Below are 16,553 nucleotides of genomic sequence, written 5' to 3' on the forward strand. Positions count from 1 at the left end.
TAACTTAATAGTTATATTAAAATACAATTGGTACAAGAAAGAATAAAAAAACACGTCTGAATTTTTTTAATCAATTTACAAAATGAGTTGGTGTCCTCACAACTTCAATGGGTAATTGATGAGGTTTTCTTTAATTTTAGTATGTTTTTTAAAACTATGTTTGTATGCTTTATGTATGTTAACCATTGAAGTAACTATTTTTTTAATTCTTAAATTATCCATCTTCAATCAGTAGGAGGCCCCTTCTGGTAGCTTGGGGTACTTTTGACACAACATCTTTAGTCTTTGATAATTTCCTTACTTTCTAGAATGGTAAGATATCCCAGGATCACCTTGCACATTTCCCAACCCAACCCAGAAACAACTACCTTCAAGGAGCCCTTCCTCCTTTTGTGGTTAGGGGGCGGGGGGGGGGGGGAACCTTAGATATTTAGAGACCACAGTCTACTAAGGGGTTATCATTACTTCTAGCCTGTCAGTGCTAAGAAAAGTATAATTTATGGAGTGACTGGGTGGCTCAGTTGAGCATCCAACTTCGGCTCAGGTCATGATCTCACAGGTCATGGGTTCAAGCCCCACGTTGAGCTCTGGGCTGACAGCTCAGAGGCTGGAGCCTGCTTCTGACTCGGTCTCCCTCTCTCTCTGCCCCTCCCCTGCTCACACACTGTCTCCCTCTTTCTCTCAAAAATAAGTAAATATCAAAAAAAAATTTTTTAAAGAATAAGAGAAATATTTATTTCCATTATGAATTTAAATTTCAATTAATATATTTTATATTTACATAAATTTAATTTTATATATAATTTTATATATAAATTTAAATATAAATTTAATTTTAATTTAACATATATTAAATTAATATATGTTATTTTATAAATATAAATTTAATATCATGTTTTTGTTGAAATTCTAGTTTCTTATGATGCTAATTACTTATTTGCTTTATTTAGAATATGGGCATAATAGTTTCAGAATATATTAAAGGCAGATTAAGATTATTTTTGTGATTTTTTTTAACCCTATATATCCCACTAGAAATGTTCAAATCAGGTCACTTTGAAGTAATTTTTTGCATGGGTAGGTAACTAACTTGATTGGTAGTTAAATGCTCTTATTTCCATTTGTTTTAATTTCTTCAAAATTTGAACTCTTCTTTTTAACTTTTACATTTAGCATATAAATCAGATACATGATTCCAAAGTCAAATCTAGGTCCAATCAAGGTACATGTCTTACCTTTCTACCTCCCCATCCACATGCTTTTCTCCCTTCCTCGAAAACTATTACTTTTCAGTTTACCCTTTCATCGCTCCTTTTGAAAAATATCAACAAATATGTTTTTGTTTATTCATATTCTATTCATATAAAAGGTAGCATTCTATAAACATTCTTTTGTTCACTTAACATATTCTGAAGACAACTCCACAGCAATACATAAAAAATTCCATGTTCCCACTGCAGAGCTAAGTGTTCCTTTGTGCAAACATAATTTAATCAACCAGTCTCTTGTTACTGGACATTTGAGACGATTCCAGTCTTTGGCCAATATAAATAATAATTATCAGAAACAACCACTGAACAATGGGGAGTCAGAAGAAATGGACATTTTATGTCTTACCTGTTTAACTTCAATTAAGGAAAACTTTTTAAAAAATGTAGAAATCCTAATGACTGGGAAAAAACTAATTATATAATTAAATGTCTATATAGCAAAAAAAGACAAAAATCAAAACAAAAAAACTGAAATAGGGAAGTGATGGACAATGAAAAGAAACTTTAGAACTCGTGACAAAAGGTTAGTCTTTCTCATTTTACAAAAGAATTGTTATCTGTATAGAAAAATACTTCCAGTTGAGTATGGCAGATTGAACACCTACACTCACATCTGCACCCTCTTAAAATACTAAAATGCAAAATAAACAGAATTTTCAGAAGGCTTTTATAGCTGTCAAGAAGAAAAGAAAGGATGTGATAGTAACAATTTTTTATACTCTAGAATGTGAAAAAAACAAGAAGTAATTCAGGACCTGGAAAAACTGAATGATCAGCCACAATACAGAAAACAGAACACAATTTATTTCATCAAACCTCTCAAAAAACTCAAATTGTCGGAACCAAGCATCTCTGGAGTTGGAGACAGAAGTGAGACTGAAAACAGACGAAATGCCTGAAAGTCAACTTAAAAAGAAGTTCACCCAGGGGCACCTGGATGGCTCAGTCAGTTGGGCGTCCAGCTCTTTATTTCAGCTCAGGTCATGATCTCACAGTTCATGAGATTGAGCCCGTGTCAGTCTCTGTGCTGGCCATAAAGAGCTGGCATGGGAGAGCTCTCTCTCTTCCTCTCTCTGCCCCTCCCTCACTCTCTCTCAAATAAATAAACTTACTTTTTAAAAAAGTACCATGGAGCTATCAAAAATAGTGTTTCATTCATCATCTAGGAAGATGCTCATGGTTACACATAGGAAAACTGAATAATGTATATGACATTTTTATGAAGAGAAACAAAAATTCTAGTTATGAATGTACATTTTATACATCATTATTATAAGCGCAGAGAAGGTCTAAAAGCATAACAAAAATACCATTGGTTAAGCCAGAGATGGAACTGAGCAAGGGTAGCTTTTTCCATTGTGTACTTTTGTGTGGTTTGACTGGAATCAATCATGGGTGGTCTTAGAAGTCTGAAAAAGTACAAGGAGCAAAAACATCCCATATGGGATGAATCCTCCTATTCTTATTTTGAAGTTATTGACATCAGGCCTACTCTGCCTGTATAGTCCACAATCCTGGTTACTACTAGAATCTGGAGATCATCTACTATGTTGTTAGTGGCTCATCAGAATCTAACTATCTAGAATAGTTACCCTGATTTTCATTATTACACATTGCATAACCTTTTGGAAACTTTGAGTTAGATTGAGACAATATGCTAAAAATTCCACAAATTTAAAGCATAGACATGTACCTTTTTTCTCCAGAAGAGTTCATATTTTCTCCATAAAGAAGTAAGGTAAGTCCTTCTTCTATAGATGCTATTCTTGCCAATATATCAGCTATGTGAATTAAAGCGGTTTCAGAGCAATTTGGAGCAGTCTGTACATTAAAAAGATAACAAATCATAATTTTATGACATGTTAATACATCACAAACTAAAACTCAAGGGGGGTAGTGTAGTCTAACAAAGTTATATTACCACAACAAAAAGAGAGTTAATGATTGGTTGTGAATTATGTCTGAATTAAATGTGTCATTAGATTATATTCACTTAGCACAGTTGATAAGACAAATATATACAGGCTTTTTACCCAAACCAGTTATTGTTTATGAACACAGTTGAGGGACCTGCTGTTCCCATTACAGTTTTATATATAATTCTATTTGACAGATGCAGTAGCTCCTCTATTTCCACTTTGCTCTTTACTTCCCACTCACTGGATTCCTGAATATCTAAACTAATTTTTTTATATATGGTTTCTAACAAACTGCCATCGTTTCTAAGGAACATCACCCCTTCCTGCAACTGGCTGGGTCATAAATTATAGGTCTGAGTAAGGACAAGCAATTCATGGGATGGCCAATAGTGAATGATGTCATCTAATGAGGAAAACATGGCCTGATCCAATCATATTTCTTCACTTTTAATTGTAAATAGAAATACTAAAAATATCTTTGCAAATTAGTACAAGGCAAATACTAGAGTCATATTAATGCTGGAGCCCATCTGGAAGTCTAAGTCTACTAAAATTCTGTTCTCTCTGGGGCCGACCTACTTGTCTGTACCTGCACAGCTGCCAATACACATATTCTCTATAAGAAATCTGAGTATCTAAACATTGCAACCAACATATCCTAATAAATTCAGTGAGTTAGCTTAACTAAGGAGTCAGGTATATTCACCTGAATATTTCATAATTATATTAGGCATTATTATACTATCTCTTACTTTCATATTAAGTATCTTTCTTAAAACAACTTCTCTGCCTGGAATACTTTCCTTCTCTCATACATACACCTTCTTTTAAAGAAAAAAAAAATTTTTTTTAAGTAATCTGTCTACCCAACATGGGGCTCAAATTTACAACCCTGAACTCTACTTACTGAATCAGTCAGGCACCCCCCCTTACATACACCTTCTTAAACCTTTCTGCTCCTCATTCAGTATTTTAACAGTTTGTCTTTCCTATTAGAGTACGCTCCTTCAAAGAAAGGTATAGGTCTTAATCTCTTCTATATTTCAAACACCTAGCACAAGCCAGTGATACAATACTGACTCAATGAGTGATGCTGAATGTTTTAATGTAAATACAGAATGTCTACCATGTGCCAGAGGGCTGTTTCTTACTCTCAAGAATAATTCCAATGTAAGTACAGAAGTACATAACATGAGAATATAAGAGAAAGAAAGCTTTTCCTGGGAGAACTAGAAGTTTTAGGAGAAAAAAAAAATAAACTATGGTCCGAAGAAAGGAAGACCACCTAGACCACTACTTTACAGGGCAAGGGGAAAGCATACAAACATAGGGAAATATTGAAACCTTGTTCAAAAAATGCAAATAATCTCTTATAACTAAAATACATGGGAAAAAATAGGTAGGACACAACAGAAAACTTGACTAATGTCTAGTTAGACAGTCTGAAATGTATCTAGCAAGGAACAAGCAGGAAAACACCGTGACAGTCTTAGTGGCAATACAGAGGACAGGCTAGAAAGGTGAAAGACTAGAAAAAAAATTAGAAAATTATTTCAGTATTCCAAGCAAGGGATTATCAGAGCTTAAACAAAATCAGTAGCAGCAGGGATTAAAAGACATACATGGATTTTAGAGATATGTAGGAAAACAAGTCTTTAGGGCTTAATTACCAATGGAATGAAAAAAATGAGGAACGAGTCTAGATATATAGCAGTCCTACTTACCATGCAGGGAAATGCAAGGAAGCTTAAAAAAACTGAGCAAGAACAAAAAAAAAAAAAAGAGAGAGAGAGAGAGAGAGAGAGAGAGAGAGAGAGAGAGAGAGAAAAGAAGTGACAAGCCAAAAACTAATTTTTTGAAAATGCGAGTTTGATTTTCACATGGAATAATTCAAAAAAGGTGTTCAACAGGCATCTAAAGACAAATCTGGAGCTGAAGAGATCTAAATTTAGAAGTTAACAGGGGCTCCAGGGTGGCTCAGTCAGTTAAGCTTCTGACTCCTAATTTCAGCTCAGATCATGATCTCAAGGTTTGTGAAATCGAGCCCCACGTTGGGCTCCACGTTGTCAGCATGGAGCCTGACTGGGATTCTCTCTCTCCTTCCCTCTCTGCCCCTCCCCTGCTCACATGCATATGCTCTTTCTCAAAAATAAACCTTTTTAAAAGAAAAAAAAAAGTTAACTATGCATCTAATCATCAGAATTGGAGGAAATCACCTAGGAAAAGTGTACTGAGAGAAAAGAAAGTGAACCAGATTCTGACTCACTGAAGACAGCAGAGACCTAGAAGGGGAGCCCTCAGAGGTGACAGAGAAGGAATCATTAGAAAGACAGGGATAAGAGTAATATATAGGACTTTAGGAAAGCCAGGTCACCAATTCTAGAAGTGGTCTACTGTGTTAATAATAATAGGTAAATAACAACTGAAAAGTGGTCAGTAATTAGTTACAGGTTTAAGAAGTTATGAGCAACTGCAATCAAAGTAGCATCAATGATGTAGTGGAGGTAAGATCATAATACGATGTTTGGAAACATGATGGAATAGAGGGAGCCAGAATAACAATGGCAGTCCAACATAATTAAAAGCTATTGTTAAAGAGACCAGATATTAGGTGGTAGCTAAAGACGTGCACTGATGATCAAGAGTTTTTCTCATCCCAACTATGAGACAGATTCAGGCATATTTATAGGGAAAGGAAAGAAGCCAAAGGAAAATAAAAAGTTGAAGATATATGAAAGCAAAGACAAACAAAAACTCTGACACAAAATCCAAAAGCACATTTCTCAGCTCTGGTATATGGTTTATATTTCATATTACTATTGTTATTATTTATTACATTATTATATTATATACATTAAACTGTATTAGGAATTCTACTGGTTGTTCTCTATTTATCTTCCTAAGGCTGACCATAAAAATCAAAATTCTATCCCCTTAATTTCCTAGAATCCCATACTTTGTATCACATTCACATAAGTGTTTAATGTTTTCTGAATGAACAATGAAGAATGAATACATAGATGGGTAAACAGTTCCCAGCCACTGAGCGGTGGGCAAAGGAGATGAAAACAGTAAAAACACTACAAAACACAGACCTAGAAGGGCAAAACCTTTAGCCTATTAAGATTTAAGTCATTCTCCCCAAAACTTAAGTCACAGAAGTGGACATATAGCAGTATTGGTAGTGATACCAATTCTGCCACCTGTTAAATGTGTAAATTTAAAATTACTCTGACCTTGAGTAATTTACTTCTTTCAGCCTCAGTTGTAAGCATTAAATTATATAACGTAAAGAAACAGTCCATACAAAATGTAAAGAGATATGAACATCCCAGTTCTGAACATGTAGAAGTTTTTTTTCTAAAATATTATTTCTTCATATAAAACAGAGCTGACTCTTCAGAAAAATAATCTAAAGGCTATAAAATTACTATCAAAACAAAACATTCACAAGATTTACTAATTTTACAAGACAAATAGCTTAATAACTTCTCTCAATCCTTATAATCAGATCTAGGCCTGACTAGAAAAAAAATTAAGATGTTATATGTATTTCCCCCCTACACTGTCAATAATGAATAAATCAACTATGTAAACTATGATTTAATAGTAAATAAAAATTTATGTCAGCATAAAAGCATATAGGGAAAGATGATATAATAAATATTTCAAATACATGAAATTTAGAAATAAAGTCCCACTGAATATTCCCTAATACCCATTTAAGAGACCCTTTTTAGTAAATACCAACCTTAGTTCCTTTCATTAAGTTATGAATAGGCTGAAGAAGTGCCTCAACCACAGTGTTGTTATACAAGCATTCAATTGCACATTCTTTCTGATCACAGAGTATCTGAAGAACTTCAGTCACCATACTTGCGGGAGAGTAATTATCTGATAAAATAACAGTTCTTTTAGAAATTAGAACTTTAAACATTAAGAACTTAATATAGTTTATTTATGAGTTAGCCATTGCTGTTCCAAAAAGATCAACAAAGTTAAATAGTTAAAAACAAACAATTATCCAATTCAATGCCCAAAGGATGATGTATTGCCAAATCAAAACCTGAAACCTAGGGGAAGATCAATTAGCTTAATATATCCTCAAGTTAATTTTAAAGAAGTGAATGACAAATCTGAATTCTGAGAAACAACAGAAGATCATCTGCTATTTGACATTAAATCACTGCTTAACAGTAAGGACGTGGTATGAAACAAATTTACAACTTTTCTCCTCCCAGCAAACATTTACTTGTATTCACTTTTTCTTTTTCTTAAAATATGCATTCAAGTGTTCATCCTGGTAGAAAATTAGAGTAAAACATAATCACCAAAAATGCAAGAAGGGGAGAAAATTCCTCAAATACTAATATACTACTGCTTATATATATTACCATAAAACCAGTGAAATGAATGAGCACTGTAAAGATTCTCCTTTAAAATATGTACAAAAAAAAAACACAAATATATATAAATCTAACAAATGGAATAGTCACTAAAGTGAGTATGATATTTTTTGGTTTCATAAATCAATATATTTTCAGGTTATTTGACCTAATATACTCACAAAATACTGTTTTACAAGAAAGTAAGGAACCAAAAGTTAACGGCATAAGGTTTTAAGACAGAATATTAAAAGTAACACCAAAATTCTTAATTTATGTTACAATATTCTTTACTCCCTGAACACACTAAGACTTCAAGTCAACACTTGACAAAAAGAAATGAAAAGTGATCTTTTTCAATCAGTTCCAGACCCTGTTTGCAATGAGAGATATTACTGATGAGCACACAGCCATTTACTCATTCATTCATTCTTTTATCTACTTACCAGTGCCTACTATGTGTCAGACATTGTGCTAGGCACTGTAGACATGCATAACTAAGACAAAAAATAGAAAAAAAAAAGTCCACTAGATGGTAAATCAAGCCACTGACAAGTAATTATAAGAAGGAACATTTTTAACATAAAAGAAACACAGTATGTTGTAGGAGCACTAAGCAGGGGGACCTAAGCTACATCTTTATAACACGGAAATGCTGTAAAGGCAGAAAGAAGTTTGAGAGCCACTGTTAAGACTAATAAGCTGGTATAACTGCATAAATGAAACATAGTAATTAATTGGTAGCTGCATTTAGCACTAACATATATGGCCAAAATTTGTTTTCCCTTTGATTAACTTGAACTCAGAATTTTGCCAGCATTTCTACGGTAACTTCCAGGCTTAGAACATTGACTAAGAGTCATTTTATTAAAAAATGAAGTTTTTGTTTTTGCTCTATTCTTTAATAAGAGAAGATGTGAAGTTTTTAATGTGACCTAAAACAAGCAGGCTGATCAAAACATCAGAAAAGTATAAAGGACAGAAAACAGCAAAGAAGAACACATTAGTACCTATCAATCAAACTTCCTTTAATAGCATTTCTTAAGAATGACATTAAAATTCTAGCAAAATTGATTCTACATAAGAAGGAAATAAATTAGGAATATCTTAAAACATCAATAAACAAAATTAGATTTCATGGTTTACTCCAGGATCAATGTGATTTGTTATGAATAATACTGCATCTTAGGAAACCTCTTTACCAAACTAGGTCAGTCACTCAAAACATCTAGACAACAGAATATTAAGTATTTTTAGATATTTCTATTACTCTATTTAAAATAGAAGCAGAATTACCTAGATGTGCAGCAGATGTCATCTTTGGACAACTTGGTGAGTAATAGATAAGTTGGGTAAACAAAACCACAAGATCTGTAAGGGATACTAAATCTTCAAAAAGGAGAAAGAAAAAGATTATTTTCTAGTATATATTTACAACTTAAAAAAATTTAACTGAGTTTCCCATCCTCCTGAATTTTCAGAGATTGTGGTAAAATCAGTGAGAAGCGGGCTAGAACCCAAGACAGAAGACTCCAGAAAAACAAACTGCCTAATCTGTTTTGTCTAATGGCAAGTTAAAAGATGGCAAGGAAAATAATACAGTAGGTGCTATGTGAAGCTTTACCATTGATGTTGGACCAGTCACTTAATATAAACCTACCACAGGAAGATCTATCAATCTGATCAGGACTATGAATTTATTAGGAATGATAAAATTCAGCTTAATGTGTTAGTCCAGCCAACTTATCTATATAGAACTGTGAAACAGGTGTCAAACTTTTTCTAGTAAATATTTTAGGCTTAGTGGCCAAAGTGTTTCTGGTTCTGTTACAAATATGAAATTCTGATGTTGTAGCACTAAAGTAGCCACAGATAATCTGCAAATGAACAATTATGGTAATTTTCCAATAAGACTTTGCATCAAAATTTTAATTTTATTTCACAGGTCACAAAATATTCTTGTAAGAATATAGAAACCATTCTTAGCTGATGAGCCATACAAAACAGTACCAGACTTGGCCCGTGGGCTGTAATTCACCAAGCCCTGATGCAGAATCGTTACCTAAAGATTCTAGTGAACACACATGTAAAACTTAAATGCTGACATACACTAATACAGTAGAATAGAGCTCTCAAAACTGAATTTTGAGATGGCCTGTGACATTTGATAGGCCAAAAAGTCGATGTTAAAAGTCAACATAAAGTGCTAAATTATAGATGACAGACATATAAACTTCAGTTAAATACCTACAATAACATCACAGATTGTTTATTAATCTATTTCTGTAAAGTTCAATAATAACCCATAAAAATGGCAGCTCTTATCTTGAAAGTCCATTCTCTAAGTGCTCATTTATGCCTCGAGTTACACGTCCACAGAATATACAAGTACATAAAACAGTTTCCGTCAAGGAGCTCACAGCCAGCATAACCAAGGAGAAAAACTTAAGTAAAACAACTAGAGAACAGTACAGAAGTGTTCAAAGTGAAGATACTCCGTAACAGAATTGGCAAACAATAGCATGTATGGCCTAATTTTATAAGGCTTGCAAGCTAAAAATGTTTTGTTTTGTTTTACACTTTTCAAGGTACGTAAAGTGTGTCAAGGATCCCCAACCATGCCCAGATTCAGTGATTTGCTAGGAGGACTCAATATATAGTTGTACTGCCAGCTACAATTTATCACAACAAAAGGATACAAAGCAAAAATGCATGAGGTGAAGTCCAAAACAAACCAGGTGCAAACATACAAGGGTCTTCTCCCAGTGGAGTCACACAAAATACACTTAATTCTTCCAACAACAAACTGTGACAACACATGTGAAATGCTGGCTACCAACAAGCTCCCTAGAGACTCAGTGCCCAAGCTTTCCACGGGGGCTGATGACGTAAGCACCTTCTGCGTAGCACATACCAGGATTCCAGACTCCCAGAATGAAAGCAAATATTCAGCATGAACTATACTACGTGTGCAAAGCGTTTACGTAGGCACAGTGGACCACTCTTAACAGTTCTGGGAACAGTGAGAAATCCAAGTTCCCACATGCGAGCTAGAGTGAAACCTTGCAAGAAGGCCTTCCTAAGGATAGAGTCTCAGGCATGCTGTGATCATTATTTTGCACAAATGAGCAAGTGTATAAACAAATATACAGGATATTCAACAAAGACAGTATGTGGCTCACAAAACCAAAAATACTTGCTATCTGGCACATTATAGAAAAAGTTTGCTGATCTCTCGACTATATTCCTAGTATAAAGTTTTAAAGGAGGCAAAATAATAGCATGTGCTGAAGTTGATGGAGAAAACTTTAAAAATAGGGCTTAGGGTAACATAGTAATATATTAAATGGTACAGGGCTTTGCAGTTTATAGAACAGTATTGTGGAGGTGCCTGGGTGGCTCAGTCAGTTGAGTGCCTGACTCTTGGTTTCAGCTCAGGTCTTGATTCCCCAGGTGGTGGGATCGAGCCCTGCATTGGGCTCAGTGCTGAGCATGGAGCCTGCTTGGGATATTCCCTCCCTCCCTGCTCCTCTCCTCTCCCCAATTTGTGCTCATGCTTACTCGCTGTCTCTAAAATAAAACAAAAACACAAATACAGTATTCTGAAAACTCATCTCTGACCATCACAAAAATTGTATGAGCTCAGCATCACTGATATTATTCCATTTTTATAGAGTAAAAAAACAATGGTTATATGATTTTGCCCAAAGGTCACAGCCAGTTTATAAGATAACTATAATTTAAATGAGGTCTTCTAGTTCTGAATCCAGATCTGGATTGTTCAGTACATCTAGGATTTTGAAAGACAGGGGGAAATAAGGGAAGCAATAAAGGCTGAATAGAAAAAACTATAATGTAAGGAAAAGCACATACTGAAAAAAGGAACTGTAACACTTAAAAGTGTACAAGCCATCAGTAGACTAAAAACCATGTTGCTACACACCCTAGAAGACACCATGCAAAATCTCCAAAGTTCAGCAATTCATAGCTCAACCACCTTACCAGCTAAACATATTTGTTTCTCCTAATTGTACATACCTTTTCTATTCTTCAGCTTTATAGGAAATAACCGTCTGCCTTGTGTATAGATCAATAATCTTCCTAAAAGGCACAGTGAGTGAATGAAATAAATATATTGTAATTCTTGTCCTGAGTAGTAGAAGGTTTTCTGTTTGTTCCCTTAAAAGAGAAGCAAACAAATACATTTATTTTAATGTATTTTTTAGATAGTACCTATCTTCATTCCCTTCTGAACATTAAACAGGGTTGCAGTCTATAATGAAGACTCTGATGGTATTAAAAAAAAAAAAAAAGTTAATTATCTTTCCTAAGATCCTATAACACCTAAATCTCTGCGGAAAAGCATTCATCACAAATTTAAGCTCAGGAAAGTGTAACATGCATACAGTGTTCATTCCAAAATAGCATAGGATTGTCAGAGTTATCACCTGTTATCAAGAGGAACTTCAAAAATAAGAAAGGGAGAAAGTCATTAGAAAATATCACTGTTTAAATTCTACCAATTAAAAGTTAATACTATGAAGACTATTTATAACCATGTTAGTAAATAAAATTAGAATCTGTAAAATATATACACCTAAAATATATCATTCATTCATTCATCCATCCACACACTCAAGATCTCCTCAGTATCTGTCTTATATAAGACCTCGAACTATCTGATGTCAAAGAACAGTAAGAAACATGAAACTGGGCTTCCAATTCAGAGTACGGCAAATAGTCTAGTATGACCAGAGCTTGAGGAGGACAAGTGGCAGAGACAAGAGGCTAGCTGGTAGCAGGGGCAGATCACAGAGGACTAAGCTGCAGAAGGAATATGGGTTTTATTATAGAGGCAACTGAAATGATATTAAAGGGTTGTAAGCATGAAAGTAATCAAATATGCATGTGAAAAACTAACCCTGATGATAGCATAAAAGATAGATGGAAGAAGGTAAAGGCGTGAAATAAAACTAAAAACATCATGAGCAAAAGCATCAACAACAAAAATGGAGAAGAGCAGAAAGATAAATGTATAGAAAATTAAATCAATAGGTAGGCCTTATACAGAACTACATGTGGACTGTGAAATAACAACAAAATCTTCAAGTTACTAACTCAACATCTGTGTAGACAGTGAATTTTTATTCTATTTAGGTAATTCTAAAGGGGAAAAGAGGGAGAAACCAGTAAAGAAACAGAAGAAAGTGATTTTAGTCCTTGACATTTTAACATTAAAGTGCCCATGGAGCACCCAGAGATATTATAAGTATGATATAAGCATATGAATTTGAAATTCAGAAAAGTGGTGGACTGAAGTATCAGGGTCATCATACACGTATGTAGTACTTGAAACCATGATCCCCCAAGAGAGAACAGGTAGACTAAGAGGAGGAAAACAAGAGCAAAGGGCGAATGCTCAGAGCGCCTGGGTGGCTCAGTTGGTTAAGCGTCTGACTTTGGCTCAAGTCATGAACTCAAGGTTCGTGGATTCGAGCCCCATGTTGGGCTCTGTGCTGACAGCTCAGAGCCTGGAGCCTGCTTTGGATTCTGTCTCCCTCTCTCTCTGTTCCTCCCTCGCTCTCTCTCAAAAGTGAATAAACATTTAAAAAAAAAAAAAAAAAAAGCAAAGGGCAAAACCCTTGTGGGTACAAACATACCAAAAAAAAGAGGCTTTCCAGTGAAATTATGATTCCTCACAACGATGAGAAAATATAAGAAAGAATGGTTGAAAAGTAAATAGGAGGTAAAGAAATGGGGCCTGGATATATTTAGGATACTTAGAAGAGTTTTCTCTGCAGGGAAGCAGGGAAGTAAGATACAGGTGAACTGGTTCAGGTTTCTATTTGAAAGATACATAAGCAGGTTCAGAGCATGCAGGGGAAGGTACCAACAAAAAGGGAGACACAATAACAAGCGAAGCAATGTCCCCTTTCTAAAACAGGAACAAAACCCCAAAGAACATCAGAGAGGAACAAAATCAAGAACAAAGATCAATCTGGAAAAGAATACTTCTTCAGTGCAGCCCAAAGGAAGCGAATATTGATAAGGACATATAAACATGCATTGTATGCTTAGAAAAAGGACATCTGGGGAATTCATCTCTGTAAAGTTCTGCTTTTCTTAGTGAAGTGGGATGCAAGGTCTCCTCTTGAGAGAAAAGTAGGCCAGAGCAGAGCAGGGCCCATGCTAAAACTGGCGAAAGCTTGCAATAACTATTATGGACACTGCAGAAAGAAAATCTAAGAGGATGCAATAAACATAGTAGCTATGGTTAGAAAAGTATGTATGTGCACTAATTATATCACTAATGCTGTCTGCTCAATTTCCTGAAGACCAAAGAAGATGAAAGACAGAACTGATCTAAAGACAGCAACTGCAGACAAGAAACTCAGAGAAAGAGCAAGGATTTTGAAAGCAATGGTGGGGGCGGGCGAGACATGAAGCATCCCAGGTCTTCACTAGATAGGGAAGAGAGTAAATTCATGATGTCCTGGTAGACAGTAGGGAGAGAAAAAAAAAAAGCCCTAAAGTATTTTAATACCAAGAAATTTTTTAAATACATAAATTTAAAAGGAGAGAGGTTTATATAAACTTCTTTTTCCTTCTCTTGAAGAATAAATTCTAGCTCCTGTACTTCCTCCTCTAGTACAAAACGCTAGTTTTTGAAACCCACTAATTACAGGTCTTTGACCATTTTTTCTTGCTTGAGTTATAGAATTTACCTGAAGATAAAAAAATAAGATCTTCATATTCTCAGAGTACTATTTGCTTGGAGAAGTGACATAAGAGAATGATAAAAGATTAACAGAAGTGTATAGACACTGGTATGCAGAAAAATCTTACTATAAAAGAATATTCATTTTATTCCTGAGATGAGGTTCAATAGAGCAATTAAGGCCAGATTATGAAACATCTAGGGTATTTTAACTTTTTAAATTATTTTTATTTTTGTAATTTACATCCAAATTAGTTAGCATTTAGTGCAACAATGATTTCAGGAGTAGATTCCTTAATGCCTCTTACCCATGTAGCCCATCCTCCCCTCCCACAACCCCTCCAGTAACCCTCTGTTCTCCATATTTAAGAGTCTCTTATGTTTTGTCCCCTTCCCAGTTTTTCTATTATTTTTGCTTCCCTTCCTTTATGTTTATCTGTTCTGTGTCTTAAAGTCCTCATATGAGTGAAGTCTCATAATGTTGGTCTTTCTCTAATTTTGCTTAGCATAATACACATCTAGGGTATTTTATAGCTCAGACAGAGGATAAGCAGAGAGGAATCACAGGGTGGGTTATCTAATAATAAAACAATATTTTACAGAAATGTTCCTCCTCCTAAAATGCGTAAGGACAAATAAATGACTACTATACCAGAGGAAAGAATAAGCAGTATATTATTGCAGTGTAACAGACTAGGACATATACTCTAGTATAAGTTGAAGAACTTCAGATGTAAAAAGAACATCGATAACAGCTCCACATTGGAAATTAAAATTATCATTGTGATGTAGTTTTTAAATTTGTGAAAATATTTTATATTAGCAGAAGTGGTCTGATTTACTATGCTACTAACCATTAAAAATAAGTTACTAAGCTACTAAGCTAAGAGGTCATTTTTAAAAGTATGTAACAGAAAAAAACAATACTTACCACAATGCTTTGAATGACCCAAAATCTCATCGATTTTCATGGCCTCACACAACTCAAAGTACTGAACACACTGCTGAACTGCTGTAGTTATCTAATAAAATAATAACTTATTAATTCTAGAAATTTGTAGCCCCCAATTTCAAGTAGTAAAAAAAAAAAAAGTTAATCAAGGTTATAAAAATATGCTGAGAAAAATATTTAACAAAAGTATTTAAAATAATACTTTTCCAGTCCACAGAAGCTCAACTTCCCCACTTACATTTTAAGTATGGCATCATTCCGGAAAACACCAAAAATACTTGAAGACCAACAATATTGCTATAATGTCAGTGTAAATGGACAAAGATAGATACATACTTCATAGTGAGAGATGCAAAAGTTCTGTGACCATAACTTTAAGAACGCTCTTGCCAATACCCCTTACAGGTATTGCCTTCGAGACTTGTCTTCCTATCACACCAGCAAAATATGAACTAGATCAAGCCTTCACTTCCATCTCGGATACCAGCACTGATGAAAACTGATAAAGATAAATCTTATAATTCAAAGAACAATGACAACAGAAAATGATTTCCAGCCTGTACTGTACCCAGTCATTCTCCTAGGAGTCTCCATTCTACCTCCTTCTCCCATTCTCCCCACATAGACTTTTTCAAATCCCCTCCCCTTTCCCCTGGATGTACCCACTTCCAGTACATGTCCTCTCATTCTAGTTCTCAAAATGGAGGCCACCATGAGATAAGGAGTAATAATTGTTACACTGGCAATAAAGAGATTGTTGATGACCCTGAAAAGATCAGTTTCATGAGAGTTTGGGGAATAAGCCAAACTGTAATGGAAAAAAAAAAAAAAAAACCAACAAAGTAGAGGCAGTTAGTATAACTTTCATCTTCAGGAAGGCTGGCTGTAAAGAAGGAATAAAAAAAATACAGCAACCTTTGGTGTACAAATTAGAGTCAACACTGAATTCTTTTTCAAGTTAGAAGGGCGTGATCATGCTTAGATGTTATTGGAAGAAGCCAGCAGAGAAGAAGAGTTTGACTATACAGGAGAGACAGAGGAGAGTGGATAGAAAAAAAGTATCTAAGAGACAAGCAGACAGAACCTAAGGGGAAGGAAGGATTAAGTTTTCAATGGGAAAAAAGATGAAGATTGTGTGGACAGAGGCAAGTTCATAGTTGTGGTGTCAATGAATTCATGGATTTCCCAGTCTCATTTGCATGGCCTCAGTTTTATGCAGAAAGGAGTTAATATGGCAGGACTTCCATTTTAAGAAATGCCTGCTTGCAAAGTTGGACCCTGACTCCATCTGGGAGGTTATCTCAAGAG

At 34.8% G+C, this 16,553-nt stretch overlaps 1 protein-coding gene across 4 annotated transcripts in view; it reads right to left on the minus strand.

The window, feature by feature from the left end:
* TBC1D32 (TBC1 domain family member 32) overlaps positions 1 to 16,553 on the minus strand; it is a 199,943-nt gene that overhangs the window by 136,699 nt on the left and 46,691 nt on the right. For 3 of the 4 annotated variants that reach the window (XM_007078680.3, XM_042987089.1, XM_042987090.1), the window contains exons 12-16: positions 15,225 to 15,315; positions 11,614 to 11,754; positions 8,872 to 8,964; positions 6,942 to 7,084; positions 2,965 to 3,092 (exon numbers count right to left, since the gene is read on the minus strand). In XM_007078680.3, coding sequence (XP_007078742.2) covers positions 2,965 to 3,092; positions 6,942 to 7,084; positions 8,872 to 8,964; positions 11,614 to 11,754; positions 15,225 to 15,315 — 596 coding nt within the window. The remainder of the gene's footprint in view (positions 1 to 2,964; positions 3,093 to 6,941; positions 7,085 to 8,871; positions 8,965 to 11,613; positions 11,755 to 15,224; positions 15,316 to 16,553) is intronic. The other variant, XM_042987091.1, reaches the window with a different exon arrangement.

The sequence above is a fragment of the Panthera tigris genome, chromosome B2 (assembly GCF_018350195.1).
Source record: "Panthera tigris isolate Pti1 chromosome B2, P.tigris_Pti1_mat1.1, whole genome shotgun sequence".
NCBI classification, from domain to species: domain Eukaryota; kingdom Metazoa; phylum Chordata; class Mammalia; order Carnivora; family Felidae; genus Panthera; species Panthera tigris.